We start from the raw sequence: 16,521 nt of genomic DNA, 5'->3' as shown, positions 1-16,521 counted from the left end.
GAGGAGTAAGGAAGGAGAGAGGAGTAAGAGGGTGGAGTAATGAGGGAGGGAGGAGTAATGAGGGAGAGAGTGGTAGCGAGGGAGTGAGGGGTAGGGAGGGAGGGAGGAGTAAGAAGGGAGAGAGGGATGAGTAGCGAGGGAGAGAGGAGTAGGGAAGGAGAGAGGAGTGTCAAGGGAGAGAGGAGTATCGCGGGAGAGAGGAGTAGGGAGCGAGGGAGGTTCAGGGAAGGGGAGGAGTAGCGAGGGATAAAGGAATAGGGAGGGAGGGAACGCAGGAGTGGGGAGGGAGGAGTAGGAAGGGGAGAGTAGTAGCAAGGGAGAGAGGAGTAGAGAGGGAGAGAAGAGTAGGGAGAGAGAGAGGAGTAGGGGAGAGAGGAGTAAGGGGGAGTAATGAGGATGGGGGGAGAGAGGAGTAGCAAAGGGGAGAGGAATAGGGAGGGAAGAGTAGGGAGGAAGAGGGATGTAGGGAGGGAGGGAGGAGTAGCGAGGGAGAGAGGAGTAGGCAGGGAGAACGGAGTGATGAGGGAGGTGTAGGGAGGGAGGAAGGTGTAGAGAGAGAGGGAGGAGTTGGGGGAGGATTGGGGATGGAGAGGTAGGGAGGGCGGAGTAGAGATGGAGTGAGGTGGGGAGGAGGAGTAGGAAGGGAGAAGTAGAGAGGGAGGGAGGAGTATGGGGAGGAATAGGGAGGGAAGAGTCAGGAGGGCGAAGTAGGGAGGGAGGAGTAGCCAGGGAGAGAGGAGTGAGGGGTAGAGAGGTGTAGTGAGGGAGGGAGGTGTAGAGGGGGAGGGAGAAGTTGTGGGAGGATTAGGGAGAGAGAGGTAGGGAGGGAGGGAGGAGTAGAGAGGGAGAAAGAGGGAGTGAGGAGTAGGGAAGGAGATGTAGAGAGGGAGGGAGGAGTAGAGAGAAGGAGGAATATGGGGAGGCGTAGAGAGGGAGGAGTCAGGAGGGAGAGAAGAGTGAGGGGGAGGGAGGTGTAGGGAGGGAGTGGGAGGGAGGGAGGAGTAGGGAATGACGAGTAATGATTGTGGGAGAAGTATCAAGGGAGAAAGGAGTATGTAGGGTGGTGTTGGGAGGGAGCGAGGGAGAGAGGAGTAGCGAGGGAGGAGTAGCGAGAGAGAAAGGAGTAGTGAGGGAGAGCGGAGTGAGGGGGAGGGAGATGTATGGAGGGTGGGAGGTGTAGAGAGGGAAGGAGGAGTAGGGGGAGGATTAGGGAGGGAGAAGTAGGGAGGGAGGGAGGAGTAGGGGAGGAGAAGTGAGGGAGGTATACTAATGGAGGGAGGAGTAGGGAGGCAGAGAGGAGAAGGGAGGGTGAGAGAAATAGCAAGGGAGAGAAGCCTAGCAAGGGAGGGAGGAGTAGCAGGGGAGGGAGGATTAGAGAGGGAGGAGTAGCGAGGGAGAGAGAATAGCGAGGGAGAGAGTAGTGAGGGAGAGAGCAGTGGTGAGGAAGTGGGGTGTATGGAGGGAGAGAGGTGTAGGTAGGGAGAGAGAAGTCGAGACGGAGGGAGGAATAGGGAGGGAGAAGTAGGGAGGGAGGACGTGCGAGAGGAGTAGCAAGGGAGAGAGGGGTACGAGGGAGAATGGGGCAGGGAGGGAAGGAGGAGTAGGGAGTGAGAGAAGAGTAGGGTGGGAGAGAAGAGTAGGGAAGAGAGGAGTAGGGAGGGAGAGAAGAGTAGGGTGGGAGAGAAGAGTAGGGAAGAGAGGAGTAGGGAGGGAGAGAAGAGTAGGGAGGGAGAGAGGAGTAGGTAAGAGAGGAGTAGGGAGGGAGAGAAGAGTAGGGTGGGAGAGAAGAGTAGGGAAGAGAGGAGTAGGGAGGGAGAGAAGTGTAGGGAAGGAGGGAGGAGTAGTGTAGGAGAGAGGAGTAGTGGGGAGAAAGGCATAGGGAGGGAGACTGGAGTTGGGAGGGTGAGAGGAGTAGGGGGAGAAGAGTAGGGAGTGAGAGTGGAGTAGCGAGGGAGAGGATTAAGGAAGGAGAGAGGAGTTGGAAGGGAGAGAGTAATAAGGAGAGAGCAGTAAGAAGGAGGAGTATTGAGGGAGGTAGGAGTAGGGAGGGAGCGAGGAGTACGGAGGGAGGGAGAGGGAGGGAGGAGTAGAGAGTGATGATTAATGAGGGAGGGAGGTGTATCAAAGTAGAGACGAGTCGGGAGGGTGGTGTAGGGAGGGAGCGAGGGAGAAAGGAGTAGCGAGGGAGGAGTAGTGAGGGGGAGGTGTATGGAGGGTGGGAGGTGTAGAGAGGGAGGAGTAGCGAGGGAGAGAGGAGTAGGGGTGGAGGCATAGTGAGGGAGAGAGCAGTAGAGAGGGAGGATTAGTGAGGGAGGGAGGAGTAGGGAGGGAGGGGGAGAAGAGTAGGGAGAGCGAGGATAGGGAGGGAGAGAGGAGTAGTGAGGGAGAGAGCAGTGGGGAGGGAGGTATAGGGAGGGAGATAGGAGTAAAGATGGAGGGAGGAATAGGGAGGGATAAGTAGGGAGGGAGGAGTTGCAAGAGGAGTAGCAAGGGAGAGAAGGGTACGAGGGAGAGTGGGGTGGGGAGGGAAGAGTAGGGAGGGAGGGAAGAGTAGGGAGGGAGAGAAGAGTAGGGAGGGAGAAAGGAATAGGGGAGAGAGGAGTAAGGAGGTGGAGAGGAACTGGGAGGGACGAGTAGGGAGGGCGAGATGAGTAGGGAGAGGGAGGGATGTAGGGAGAGAGAGAGGAGTAGGAAAGGAGAGAGGGAGGAGTAAGGTGGGATAGAGGACTAGTGGGGAGAGAGGCATAGGGAGGGAGACGAGTTGGGAGGGAGGGAGGAGTAGGGAGTGAAGAGTAGGGAGTGAGAGTGGAGTATCGAGGTAGAGAGGATTAAGGAAGGAGAGAGGAGTAGGGAGGGAGAGTAGTAAGGAAGGAGAGAGGAGTAAGGGGGTGGGAGGTGTGGGGAGGGAGGGAGGTGTAGAGGGGGAGGGAGGAGTAGGCAGTGCGAGAGGAGTGAGGATGGAGGAGTAGAGAGGGAGTAGAGAGAAGTAGGGAGGGAGGAGTAGAGGGAGAGAGGAGCATGGAGTGCGAGGGGATTAGGGAGGGATGAGTAGGGAGGGAGGAGTAGAGAGGGAGAGAGGAGTAGGTAGTGCGAGAGGAGTGAGGATGGAGGGGTAGAGAGGGGTCAGGCCGCAGACAGCTGAAGTTACGGTCGCCAATCGGTAATACACCAGAATTGGAAGAGCGCAGAGAGCCTGAAGGGTTGGAGGGTTCAAAACGTTTACAGAGCTAGGGAGGGGTTTAAAACATGGATGAGAAATTTAAAGTAAGGGTCACCGGGACGTACAGTGATAGAGTAAAGCTCCCTCTACACTGTCCCCATCAAACACTCCCAGGACAGGTACAGCACGTGGTTAGATGCAGAGTAAATCACACTTCACACTGTCTCATTAAACACTCCCAGGTATATTTTTATATATACAGTCATTCATGGGATGGGGGCGTTGCTAGCTGGGTCAGCATTTATTATCCATCCCTAATTGCCCTTGAGAAGGTGGTGGTGAGCTGCCTTCTTGAACCGCTGCAGTCCATGTGGTGTAGGTACAACCCACAGTGCTGTTAGGGAGGGAGTTCCAGGCTTATGACCCAGCGACAGTGAAGGAACGGTGATATATTTCCAAGTCAGGATGGTAAGTGACTTGGAGGGGAACTTCCAGGTGGTGGTGTTCCCATGTGTCTCTGCCCTTGTTCTTCTAGATGGTAGTGGTCATGGGTTTGGAAGGTGCTGTCCAAGGAGACTCGGTGAGTTCCTGCAGTGCATCTTGTAGATGGTACACACACTGCTGCTACTGTGCGTCGGTGGTGGAGGGAGTGAAAGTTCGTGGATGGGGTGCCAATCAAGCGGGGCAGCTTTGTCCTGGATGGTGTCAACCTTCTTGAGTGTTGTGGGAGCTGCACTCATCCAGACAAGTGGGGAGTATTCCATCACACTCCTAGCCTGTGCCTTGTAGATGATGGACAGGCTCAGGAGGTGAATTACTGGCCACAAAATTCCCAGCCTCTGACCTGCTCTTGTAGCCACAGTATTTATATGGCTAGTCCAGTTCAGTTTCTGGTCAATGGTAACCCTCAGGATGTTGATATTGAGGGATTTAGTGATGGTAACGCCATTGAATGTTAAGGGGCGATGGTTAGAATCTCTCTTGTTGGACATGGTCAAAACCTGGCAATTGTGTGGGGCGAATGTTACTTGCCACTTGTTAGCCCAAGCCTGGATATTGTCCAGGTCTTGCTGCATTTGGACATGGACTGCTTCAGTGTCTGTGAAGTCGTGAATGGTGCTGAACATTGTACAATCATCAGTGATTATCCCCACCTTATGATGGAAGAAAGGTCATTGATGAAGCTGCCGAAGATGGTTGAGCCTAGGACACTACCCTGAGGAACTCAGCCCCGATTAATAAAGCCCAGAATACTATATGCTTTATTAACTGCTCTCTTTATCCCGCCTGCCACTTTCAATGATCTATGCACATATACACCCAGGTCCCTCTGCTCCTGCACCTCCTTAAGAATCGTGCCTCTTATTTTGTATTGTCTCCCCATGTTCTTCCTGCCAAAATGCATAACCTCACTCTTCTCTGCATTGAAGTTCATCTGCCACCTATCTGCCCACTCCACCAACTTGTCTATGTCCTTTTGAAGTTCTACACTTTCCTGCTCACAGTTTACAACACTCCCAAGCTTCATATCATCCGCAAACTTTGAAATTGTCCCAAGATCTAGATCATTTATATGTATCAAGGAAAGCAAGGGTCCCAATACCGACAGGAAGAAAGGAAATGGAGTTGGAGTAGCTCTGTTAATATCTCAGTTAAACTCTCTCCGTGTGCCAATGGGTGAGATTGGCTTTGCCAGCAGAGGAGAGGGGCTTTGCTAGGGGGAGAGAATGGCTTTGCCAGTGGGAGAGAGTGGGTGTGCCAGGGAGAGGAGAGTGGGTGTGCCAGGAGGAGAGAGAGGCTTTGCCAGGAGGAGAGATTGTCTTTGCCAGGAGGAGAGATTGGCTTTGCCAGGAGGAGAGATTGGCTTTGCCAGGAGGAGAGAGAGGACAACTAAAAAAGAAATAAGGAGGGAGAAGATTAAATATGAGGGTAAACTATCCAGTAATATAAAAGAAGATTGCAAGAGTTTTTTAGATATATAAAGGGTAAGAGAGGCAAAAGTGGACGTTGGGCCGCTGGAAAATGACGTTGGAGAAGTAGTAGTGGGGAACAAAGAAATGGCGGAGGAACTGAATAGGTACTTTGCGTCAGTCTTCACAGTGGAAGACACGAGTGACATCCCCAAAGTTCAAGAGAGTCGGGGGGCAGAGGTAAGTATGGTGGCCATTACCAAGGAGAAGGTGCTAGGAAAGCTGAAAGGTCTGAAGGTGGATAAATCACCTGGGCCAGATGGATTACACCCCAGAGTTCTGAAGGAGATAGCTGTAAAGATAGTGGAGGCGTTAGTGGTGATCTTTCAGGAATCACTGGAGTCAGGGAGGGTCCCAGAGGACCGGAAAATCGCTAATGTAACCCCCCTGTTTAAGAAAGGAGTGAGGCAAAAGACAGGAAATTACAGGCCGATTAGCCTGACGTTGGTCGTTGGTAAGATTTTAGAGTCCATTATTAAGGATGAGATTTCAGAATACTTGGAAGTGCATGGTAAAATAGGGCAAAGTCAGCATGGTTTCAGCAAGGGGAGGTCATGCCTGACAAATCTGTTAGAATTCTTTGAGGAGGTAACGAGTAGGTTAGACAAAGGAGAGCCAATGGATGTTATCTACTTGGATTTCCAGAAGGCCTTTGACAAGGTGCCGCACAGGAGGCTGCTCAGTAAGATAAGAGCCCATGGTGTTAGGGGCAAGGTACTAGCATGGATAGAAGATTGGCTGTCTGGCAGGAGGCAGAGAGTGGGGATAAGGGGATCCTACTCAGGATGGCGGCCGGTGACTAGTGGAGTTCCGCAGGGGTCAGTGTTGGGACCACAACTTTTCACTTTATACATTAATGATCTAGATGAAGGAACTGAGGGCATCCTGGCTAAGTTTGCAGATGATACAAAGATAGGTGGAGGGACAGGTAGTATTGAGGAGGCAGGGACAGGTAGTATTGAGGAGGCAGGGAGGCTGCAGAAGGATTTGGACAGGTTAGGAGAATGGGCAAAGAAGTGGCAGATGGAATATAACGTGGGGAAGTGTGAGGTCATGCACTTTGGTAGGAAGAATAGAGGCATGGACTATTTTCTAAATGGGGAGAGAATTCAGAAATCTGGAGTGTAAAGGGACTTGGCAGTCCTAGTCCAGGATTCTCTTAAGATTAACTTGCAGGTTGAGTCGGTAGTTAGGAAGGCAAATGCAATGTTGGCATTTATTTCGAGAGGACTAGAATATAAAAGCAGGGATGTGCTGCTGAGGCTTTATAAGGCTCTGGTCAGACTACATTTAGAATATTGTGAACAATTTTGGGCCCCGTATCTCAGGAAGGATGTGCTGGCCCTGGAGAGGGTCCACAGGAGGTTCACGAGAACGATACCAGGAATGAAAGGCTTAACATATGAGGAACGTTTGAGGACTCTGGGTCTATACTCGATGGAGTTTAGAAGGCTGAGGGGGGATCTGATTGAAACTTACAGAATACTGAAAGGCCTGGATAGAGTGGACGTGGGGAAGATGTTTCCATTAGTAGGAGAGACTAGGACCCGAGGGCACAGCCTCAGAGTAAAGGGAAGACCTTTTAGAACAGAGATGAGGAGAAACTTCTTTAGCCAGAGAGTGGTGAATCTATGGAATTCATTGCCACAGAAGGCTGTGGAGGCCAGGTCATTGAGTGTATTTAAGACCGAGATAGATAGGTTCTTGATTGCTAAGGGGATCAAAGGTTATGGGGCGAAGGCGGGAGAATGGGGTTGAGAAACTTATCAGCCATGATTGAATGGCGGAGCAGACTCGATGGGCCGAACGGCCTAATTTCTGCTCCTATGTCTTATGGTCTAATGGACTTTGCCAGAGGGAGAGATTGGCTTTGCCAGAGGGAGAGATTGGCTTTGCCAGAGGGAGAGATTGGCTTTGCCAGGGGAGAGATTGGCTTTGCCAGGGGGAGAGAGAGTGACTTTGACAGAGGGAGAGTGACTTTGCCAGAGGGAGAGATTGGCTTTGCCGGGGGAGGGAGTGGCTTTTTCCAGGGGGAGAGAGAGTGTCTTTGCCATAGAACCATAGAAAAGTTACAGCACAGAAGGAGGCTATTCAGCCATCTTGTCCATGCCAGCCCGAGGACACCCAGGTGCCCTTTCTAATCCCTCCTTCCTGCACCCGGTCCATAACCCTGCAGCTTACAGCACTTTAGGTGCAGATCCAGGTCCTTTTTAAAGAGTTTAGAGTTTCTGCCTCTACCACCAACTTGAGCAGCGAATTCCAGACACCCACTAACCTTTGTGTAAAAAAGTTCTTCCTCATGTCCCCCCTACACCTTCTGCCACTTATCTTGAATCTATGTCCCCTGGTTCTAGAATTCTCCACCAAGGGAAACAATTTTATCCTGTCCACTCTATCTATTCCCTTCATAATTTTGTACACCTCAATCAAGTCACCTCTCAGCCTTCTTTGTTCTAAGGAAAACAACCCCAACCTATCCAATCTCTCCTCGTAGCTACACTTTTCTAACCCTGGCAACATTCTTGTAAACCTCCTCTGCACTCTCTCCAGAGCTATTACATCCTTCCTGTAATGTGGTGACCAGAACTGCACACAATACTCCAGTTGTGGCCTCACCAGTGTTTTATACAATTCCAACATTATATCCTTAATTTTATATTCTATACCTCTGCCAGTGAAGGAGAGCATTCCATATGCCTTCTTTACAACCTTGTCTACTTGAACTGCTGCCTTCAGGGACCTGTGTACTTATATGCCAAGATCTCTCACTTCATCTACCCCTTTTAGTATATTCCCATTTATTGTGTAATCTCTGTAACTGTTTGACCTCCCTAAATGTATGACCTCACACTTCTCTATGTTAATATCCATCTGCCACTTAACGCCTACTCCACCAACCCATCTATATCGTTTTGGAGATTTTGGCTATCCTCTACACTGTCCACTATTCGGCCAATCTTTGTGTCAGCTGCAGGGGAAGAGAGAGTGACTTTGCTAGAGGGAGAGATTGCTTTGCTAGGGGGAGAGAATTGCCTTGCCAGAGGGAGAGATTGGCTTTGCCAGAGGGAGAGAGTGGCTTTGCCAGAGGGAGAGATTGGCTTTGCCAGAGGGAGAGAATTACTTTGCCAGAGGGAGAGAATTGCCTTGCCAGCGGGAGAGAGTGGCTTTGCCAGAGGGAGAGAATTACTTTGCCAGAGGGAGAGAATTGCTTTGCCAGAGGGAGAGAATTACTTTGCCAGAGGGAGAGAATTGCTTTGCCAGAGGGAGAGAATTACTTTGCCAGAGGGAGAGAATTGCCTTGCCAGCGGGAGAGAATTACTTTGCCAGAGGGAGAGAATTGCCTTGCCAGCGGGAGAGAGTGGCTTTGCCAGAGGGAGAGAATTGCTTTGCCAGAGGGAGAGAATTGCTTTGCCAGAGGGACAGAGAGTGACTTTGCCAGAGGGAAAGATTGGCTTTGCCAGAGGGAGAGAGTGTGACTTTGCCCGAGGGAGTGATTGGCTTTGCCAGAGGGAGAGAATTGCTTTGCCAGGGGGCGAGAATTGCTTTGCCAAGGGAGACAGCAGCTTTGCCAGGGGGAGGGATTGGCTTTGTTGGGGGAGAGAGCAGCTTTGCCATCTTAGAGGGTCTGTCAATGGTGTTGGGAGCCCTTGACTGTATCCACAAGCCTCTCTGAGCTCCCCGCAGGTCAATCAGGAGCCGACTCACTACCTGTATATCCTGACCCTGCACTACTTTGTGAAGTTCGCACACGGCCTATATCTCAGCCGGTGGCTCAGTGTGTCAACACCTTTTCACCAGGGCTGTGCCCTTCATCCTGAGTTTGTTTAAGGCAGTGTGTGTTGTTCTGACTAGGGTGGGAGGATTGTGTGAATTATCAAGCCTGTCTCTCGCCGTACCATTAATATAAATGTTTAATTTTCTCACCGAAATGGCCAATTGTTTACCTATACCTCTAGTACCCAGAAGAAAAGAGACTGCGACTAGGCATCTTTCAAAAACTCAGAATGATGAATTTATTTTAAAATTAACCTTTTAACAAGTTGCAAGTACTGGTTAACACACAATTGTAATCGAGAAGTATAACTATCTCTTCCTAAAGAATTCTCCCCAGCACACACACAGACACACACACACAGACACACACACATGCAGAAACACACACACACACACATGCAGGCACACACACACAGACACACACACAGACACACAGACACACACACACACACAGACACACACACACAGACACACACACAGACACACACACACACACAGACACACACACACACACACACATGCAGACACACACACACGCAGGCACACACACACGCAGACACATACAGACACACACACACACACACAGACACACACACACACACACACACGTAGGCACACACACACAGTCACACACATACACACACACAGGCACACACACACACAGACACACAAACACAGACACACACACGCAGACACACACAGACACGCAGGCACACACAGAGACACACACACGGACAAACAATGGACAAACAGATAGAGCTTCTCTGCAGAGATGGGCTTTGTAGGGCGGGTGTTATAAAATAATGGATAAAGTCTCGACGCTGTCGACCTGGAGTTCTCCGGTGTGAGGACGAGCCACTGGTCGAGCCTGGTGGATGTCTGGAAGTTCTCACCAACTGGTCTCAGCTTTGCAGGTCCAAATGTTGACCAGTTACACTCGGATGTTGGTTCTCTGGCTACAGGTTGATAGCCACGCACAATTTTAGAAAAGGTAGAGAGAGGGAGCCTTCTTCCCTCAGCTTGTTCTCCAACAAGACTGCCTTAAATACAAGCAGGTACACAACTTAAACATTTTTTTCCTGTCCCATGCCTTTTTGTCTTCCAGCTTTTCATTAATTAAAGCGCTTTGCAGTTCAACACAAACAACTCCTTCTGAAGCACCATAAAGGTCAGGTGATTTCTTGGAAGGGGCCTGCTTGTTGACTGTTCCAATGTGATCTTATGACCTTTTAAAAAATATTAGGTTAGCATCCAGATGTCCAGCTCATGCCAAGTCCTTCCATATTGTAAAAGAAAACTTCAGTCTTGAGAGATATGATTCTAACAGTATGTTTGGGTGATGTGCCTGCCATAGCTGAATAGCTTTAGGTATGCAGAGGGTGTGAGAGGTGGGCGTGAGACTGGTATCAGTGGAAGGTGTGTGAGGGTGAGGTGGAGTGTATGAAAGTTCAGTGTGAGTCCTGAGTGTTGGGGACTGTGATGGGTGAGTGCTGGGGGTGTGGTACATTGAGCATTGTGAGAAGTTGATGTCACAGTGAACAGGGGATGTCCTTTCATGATGTATTCACTGACCTTGGCCTTGCACATGAAGCCATTGAATTTTCTTTCCGGCACTGCTGCGAAACTACAACATTACAGTTGGACAAATGAGGAGGTTGTACCAAGTTAGTGCGCTGCTTGCCTCACTGGCACTGGGTGTAGGCAGATCACCAAAACAGATCACCAATACTGGGTGTAGGCAGATCACCAAAACAGATCACCAATACTGGGTGTAGGCAGATCACCAATACTGGGTGTAGGCAGATCACCAAAACAGATCACCAATACTGGGTGTAGGCAGATCACCAAAACAGATCACCAATACTGGGTGTAGGCAGATCACCAAAACAGATCACCAATACTGGGTGTAGACAGATCACCAAAACAGATCACCAATACTGGGTGTAGGCAGATAGCCAAAACAGATCACCAATACTGGGTGTAGGCAGATCACCAAAACAGATCACCAATACTGGGTGTAGGCAGATTGCCAGTACAGATCACCAATACTGGGTGTAGGCAGATCAACAATACAGATCACTAATACTGGGTGTAAACAGATCACCAATACTGGGTGTAGACAGATCACCAATACTGGGTGTAGACAGATCACCAATACTGGGTGTAGAAGGATCGCCATTACAGATTACCAAAACAGATCACCAATACTGGGTGCAGGCAGATCACTAATACAGATCACCAGTACTGGTTGTAGACAGATCACCAATACAGATCACCAGTACTGCGTGTAGACAGGTCTCCAATACAGATCACCAGTACTGCATGTAGACAGGTCTCCAATACAGATCACCAATACAGGGTGTAGACAGGTCACCAGTACAGGGTGTAGACAGATCAATACAGGGTGTAGACAGGTCTCCAATACAGATCACCAATACAGGGTGTAGACAGGTCACCAGTACAGGGTGTAGACAGATCAATACAGGGTGTAGACAGGTCTCCAATACAGATCACCAATACAGGGTGTAGACAGATCACCAATACTGGGTGTAGGTAGATCAACAATACAGATCACTAATACTGGGTGTAAACAGATCACCAATAGAGGGTGTAGACAGGTCACCAATGCAGATCACCAATACAGAGTGTAGACAGGTCACCAATACAGATCACCAATACAGGGTGTAGACAGGTCACCAATACAGATCACTAATACAGGGTGTAGACAGGTCACCAATACAGATCACCAATACAGGGTGTAGACAGGTCACCAATACTGGGTATAGGCAGATCAACAATACAGATTACTAATACTGGGTGTAAACAGATCACCAATACAGGGTGTAGACAGGTCACCAATACAGATCACCAATACAGGGTGTAGACAGGTCACCAATACTGGGTATAGGCAGATCAACAATACAGATTACTAATACTGGGTGTAAACAGATCACCAATACAGGGTGTAGACAGGTTACCAATAGTCAACCGTACACCTGAAAACAGGAGCTGACAAACGTTTAGCCCAAAGTAGCGGAGTTCCCCAGGGGTCAGTGTTTGCTCTTCCTGGAATATATTAATGACCTAGGCTGTGGTGTGCAGGGCATAATTTCAAAATTTGCAGATGATTCGAAGATTGGAAGCATTGCCAACTGTGATGAGGATAGTTGTGAACTTCAAAAGGACATAGACATGTTGGTGGATTGGGCAGACAAGTAGCAGATGAAGTTCAATGCAGAGAAGTGTGACGTGATTTCATTTTGGCAGGAAAGATATGGAGAGACAGCGTAAAATAAAGGGAGGAAGTGCAGGAACAAAGGGACCTCGGTGTATATGTACATAGGTCATTGAAGATGGCAGGGCATGTTGAGAGAGCAGTTAATAAAGCATTTAGTATCTTAGGCTTTATTAATAGAGGCATTGAGTACAAGAGTAAGGAGGTCATGTTGAACTTGTATAAGACACCAGTTAGGTCTCATCTGGATTGTGAACTGTGTCCAGTTCTGGGTGCCATACTTGAGGAAGGATGTGAAGACATTGGAGAGAGTACAGAGGAGATTCACAGAATGATTCCCGGGATGAAGAATTGTAGCTATGAGGATAGATTGGCGAGGTTGGGACTGTTTTCCTTGGAGAAAAGAAGGCTGAGAGGAGACTTGATAGAGGTATTCAAGATCCTGAGGGGTGTGGACAGGGTAAATAGTGAGAAACTGTTCCCACTCAAGAGAACATCAAGAACTAGAGGGCACAGATTCAAAATAATTGGCAAAAGGAGTAAAAGTCATGTGAGGAAAAGTTTTTTCACCCAGAGGGTGGTTGGAGTCTGGAACAAACTTCCTGAAAGGGTGATGGAAGCAGGTTCAATCGAGGTATTCAAAAGGGTATTGGATTGCTACCTGAAAAGAGAGAGTGTGCAAGGTTATGGGGATAAAGCAGGGGAACGGGACTAGGTAGAATGCTCCTTCAGAGAGCCAGTGCAGACTCGATGGGCTGAATGGCCTCCTCCTGCACTATAAAGATACTGTGATAAAACTTCCCAATGCATCTGTGATAATACACATCATGTGTTATGGAGTATAATGCTCTGATATTTATTATATCATAACACATTATACAAGTATGTTACTAGGTATAATGTTTCTCTTTTTAAGATGTGATGATCATTCAGTTCTGTCAGTACTCATTTCTGAATCAACAAAATCATGGGTTTAATTTCCACTCTAGAGGTTTGAGGCCATAATCCAGACTGACACTCCCAGAACCACCACTGAGGGAGTGTTCCACTGTCAGAGGTGCCGTATTTCAGTTGAAACATTAAACTGAAGGCCCAACTGTCCTCTCAGAGAATGTAAAAGATCCCAGAGCCACTGCTGGAAGAAGAGCGGGGTGAGTGGGTGCGGGGGGGGCGGGGCTGGGTGCGGTGAGTTCCTCCTGGTGTCCTGGGGCCAAAATTCATCCCTCAACCAACACCAGTGAAAGAGATGATCTGGCCACGATTCCATTTTTATTCATGGGATCTTGCTGTGTGCAAAATAATATGCCTTTCCTACGTTGGAACATTGATGTGATTTCAACAGTATTTCATTGGCTGTAAAGTGCTATGGGACGTCCTGAACGTTCTCCGTCCCTGTGCCCTGGCCCTAACATTCCTCCCTCTGAAGGCAGATCAAACTTTTGCTCATCCAGTTGTTTGTGGGAATTTGCTGTGCACAAAAGCTCTGCTCCATTTGCCAACAGGACAGCAGCAAGCGCACCTGAAACATCAAGTGCACTTGGGACGTCCTGGCTCAGTAGAAATCCCAGATCTTTTGTACCTTTGGTGCAAGGACTGACAAGCTGAGGAGTCCCAAGCTGCTGGGCCCTGTTGAGTTTAAACAGTCCCGCTGACTCGACCGGTTTCGAGCAGACTACATCCTGGGACTCTTCATTTACCCGACTGTAGGTGCAGGTAGCCAGAGAGCCACGTCCAGAGAGAGATACACTGACATTCCACTTTCTTTTAATTCTAGTCAAAAGAAATCGCAGTCCTGGGATGAGATGAACATAATATCCACATACAAACCACCAGGGAAGAGTTATGGACATATGACTATCAATGAACCTAAAACTCCTTTCAGGTAATCCAGTCCAATACAATAGCCAGCGGGTAGATCACACTTGGAGTATGGTGCACAGTTCCGCTCTGGCCAAGGTCCAAACAGCATTCACAAATATACCAGATCTGACAACTAAGAGGAAAGACTGAACAGACCGGGCCTCTTTTTGAAAAGAGAAGGCTAAAGGGGTTACCCGACAGAGGTCTTTAAGCAAGTGAAAGTGCTCAATCGGATAATAAAGTTGTCTTCACTTGGGAAATGAGTCCAAACTCGGGGCCATCAATGTAAGACAGTCACTAATAGATCCAGTGGGGAATTCAAGAGTAACTCCTTTACCCAGAGAGTGGGGAGAATGTGGAACTCGCTCCCACAGGGAGTGGTCGAGGTGAATAATATCGATACATTTAAGGGGGAAGCTGGATAAACACATGAGGGAGTAAGGATTTGTAGGACATACTGATTGGAGGAGATGAAGAGAGGGTGGGAGGAGGGTCATATGGGGCGTAAATACTGAAAAGATGAATTCGGCCAAATGCCCACTTTCTGAACTCTGAATCCTCCCACCTGCCCTTCACTCAGCTTTATCCTGACAACATTGTCCCTATCCTGTTCTCAATCTCAGTCTGCATCCTGTTCTTGATCGCTTTCCCAATACCTGTAGCCATCCTGCTCTTGATATCGGTCTCCATCCAGTCCTTGATCTTGGTCCCCGTCCTGTTCTTGATCCCCGGCCCCATCCTGTTCTCGATCTCGGTCCCCATCCTGTTTTGGATCCCTGTCCCCATCCTGTCCTCGATCCTTGTCCCCATCCTGTCTACGATCCTTGTCCCCATCTAGTCCTCGATCCTTATCCCCATCCTGTCCATGATCCTTGTCCCCATCCTGTCCATGATCCTTATCCCCATCCTGTCCACGATCCTTGTCCCCATCCTGTCCACGATCCTTGTCCCCATCCTGTCCACGATCCTTGTCCCCATCCTGTCCACGATCCTTGTCCCCATCCTGTCCACGATCCTTATCTCCATCCTGTCCATGATCCTTGTCCCCATCCTGTCCACGATCCTTATTCCCATCCTGTCCATGATCCTTGTCCCCATCCTGTCCACGATCCTTATCCCCATCCTGTCTACGATCCTTGTCCCCATCTAGTCCTCGATCCTTATCCCCATCCTGTCCATGATCCTTGTCCCCATCCTGTCCATGATCCTTATCCCCATCCTGTCCACGATCCTTGTCCCCATCCTGTCCACGATCCTTGTCCCCATCCTGTCCACGATCCTTGTCCCCATCCTGTCCACGATCCTTGTCCCCATCCTGTCCACGATCCTTATCTCCATCCTGTCCATGATCCTTGTCCCCATCCTGTCCACGATCCTTATTCCCATCCTGTCCATGATCCTTGTCCCCATCCTGTCCACGATCCTTATCCCCATCCTGTCCATGATCCTTGTCCCCATCCTGTCCATGATCCTTGTCCCCATCCTGTCCACGATCCTTGTCCCCATCCTGTCCACGATCCTTATCCCCATCCTGTCCACGATCCTTGTCCCCATCCTGTCCACGATCCTTGTCCCCATCCTGTCCATGATCCTTGTCCCCATCCTGTCCACGATCCTTCTCCCCATCCTGTCCATGATCCTTGTCCCCATCCTGTCCACGATCCTTATCCCCATCCTGTCCATGATCCTTGTCCCCATCCTGTCCATGATCCTTGTCCCCATCCTGTCCTCGATCCTTGTCCCCATCCTGTCCATGATCCTTATCCCCATCCTGTCCACGATCCTTGTCCCCATCCTGTCCACGATCCTTGTCCCAATCCTGTCCATGATCCTTGTCCCCATCCTGTCCATGATCCTTGTCCCCATCCTGTCCACGATCCTTGTCCCCATCTAGTCCTCGATCCTTATTCCCATCCTGTCCACAATCCTTGTCCCCATCCTGTCCTCGAGCCTTATCCCCATCCTGTCCATGATCCTTGTCCCCATCCTGTCCACGATCCTTGTCCCCATCTAGTCCTCGATCCTTATTCCCATCCTGTCCATAATCCTTGTCCCCATCTAGTCCTCGATCCTTATTCCCATCCTGTCCATGGTCCTTGTCCCCATCCTGTCCACGATCCTTATCCCCATCCTGTCCATGGTCCTTATCCCCATCCTGTCCACGATCCTTGTCCCATCCTATTCTCGATCTCTGTCCCCATCTTGTTCTAGACCCCTGTCCCCATCCTGTTCTTGATCTCTGTCCCTATCCAGTTCTGGATCCCCGTCCCCATCCTGTTCTCAATCTCTGTCCCTATCCAGTTCTGGATCCCTGTCCCCATCCTGTCCTCGATCCTTGACCCCATCATGTTCTCGATCCCTGGCCCCACCCTGTTCCTGATCCATGGCCCCACCCCGTTCGCGATCCCTGGCCCCCACTCGTTTCTCAATCCCTGCCCCCACCCAGTTCTCGATCTCATTTCCTATCCTGTTTTTGATCTCGGTCCCCATCCCATTCTCAACCTAAGCCCCAATCATAGAAT

General features: G+C 49.6%; 1 protein-coding gene across 1 annotated transcript in view; it reads left to right on the top strand.

The window, feature by feature from the left end:
• LOC144671735 (protein phosphatase inhibitor 2-like) overlaps positions 1–16,521 on the top strand; it is a 115,992-nt gene that overhangs the window by 13,763 nt on the left and 85,708 nt on the right. The window contains exon 2 of the mRNA XM_078533743.1: positions 13,914–14,021. Coding sequence (XP_078389869.1) covers positions 13,914–14,021 — 108 coding nt within the window. The remainder of the gene's footprint in view (positions 1–13,913; positions 14,022–16,521) is intronic.

Source organism: Cetorhinus maximus, chromosome 34 (assembly GCF_964194155.1).
Source record: "Cetorhinus maximus chromosome 34, sCetMax3.hap1.1, whole genome shotgun sequence".
Taxonomy (NCBI): domain Eukaryota; kingdom Metazoa; phylum Chordata; class Chondrichthyes; order Lamniformes; family Cetorhinidae; genus Cetorhinus; species Cetorhinus maximus.
Note: the sequence above shows the minus strand (reverse complement) of the source record. Positions and strands in the feature narration are given on the sequence as shown.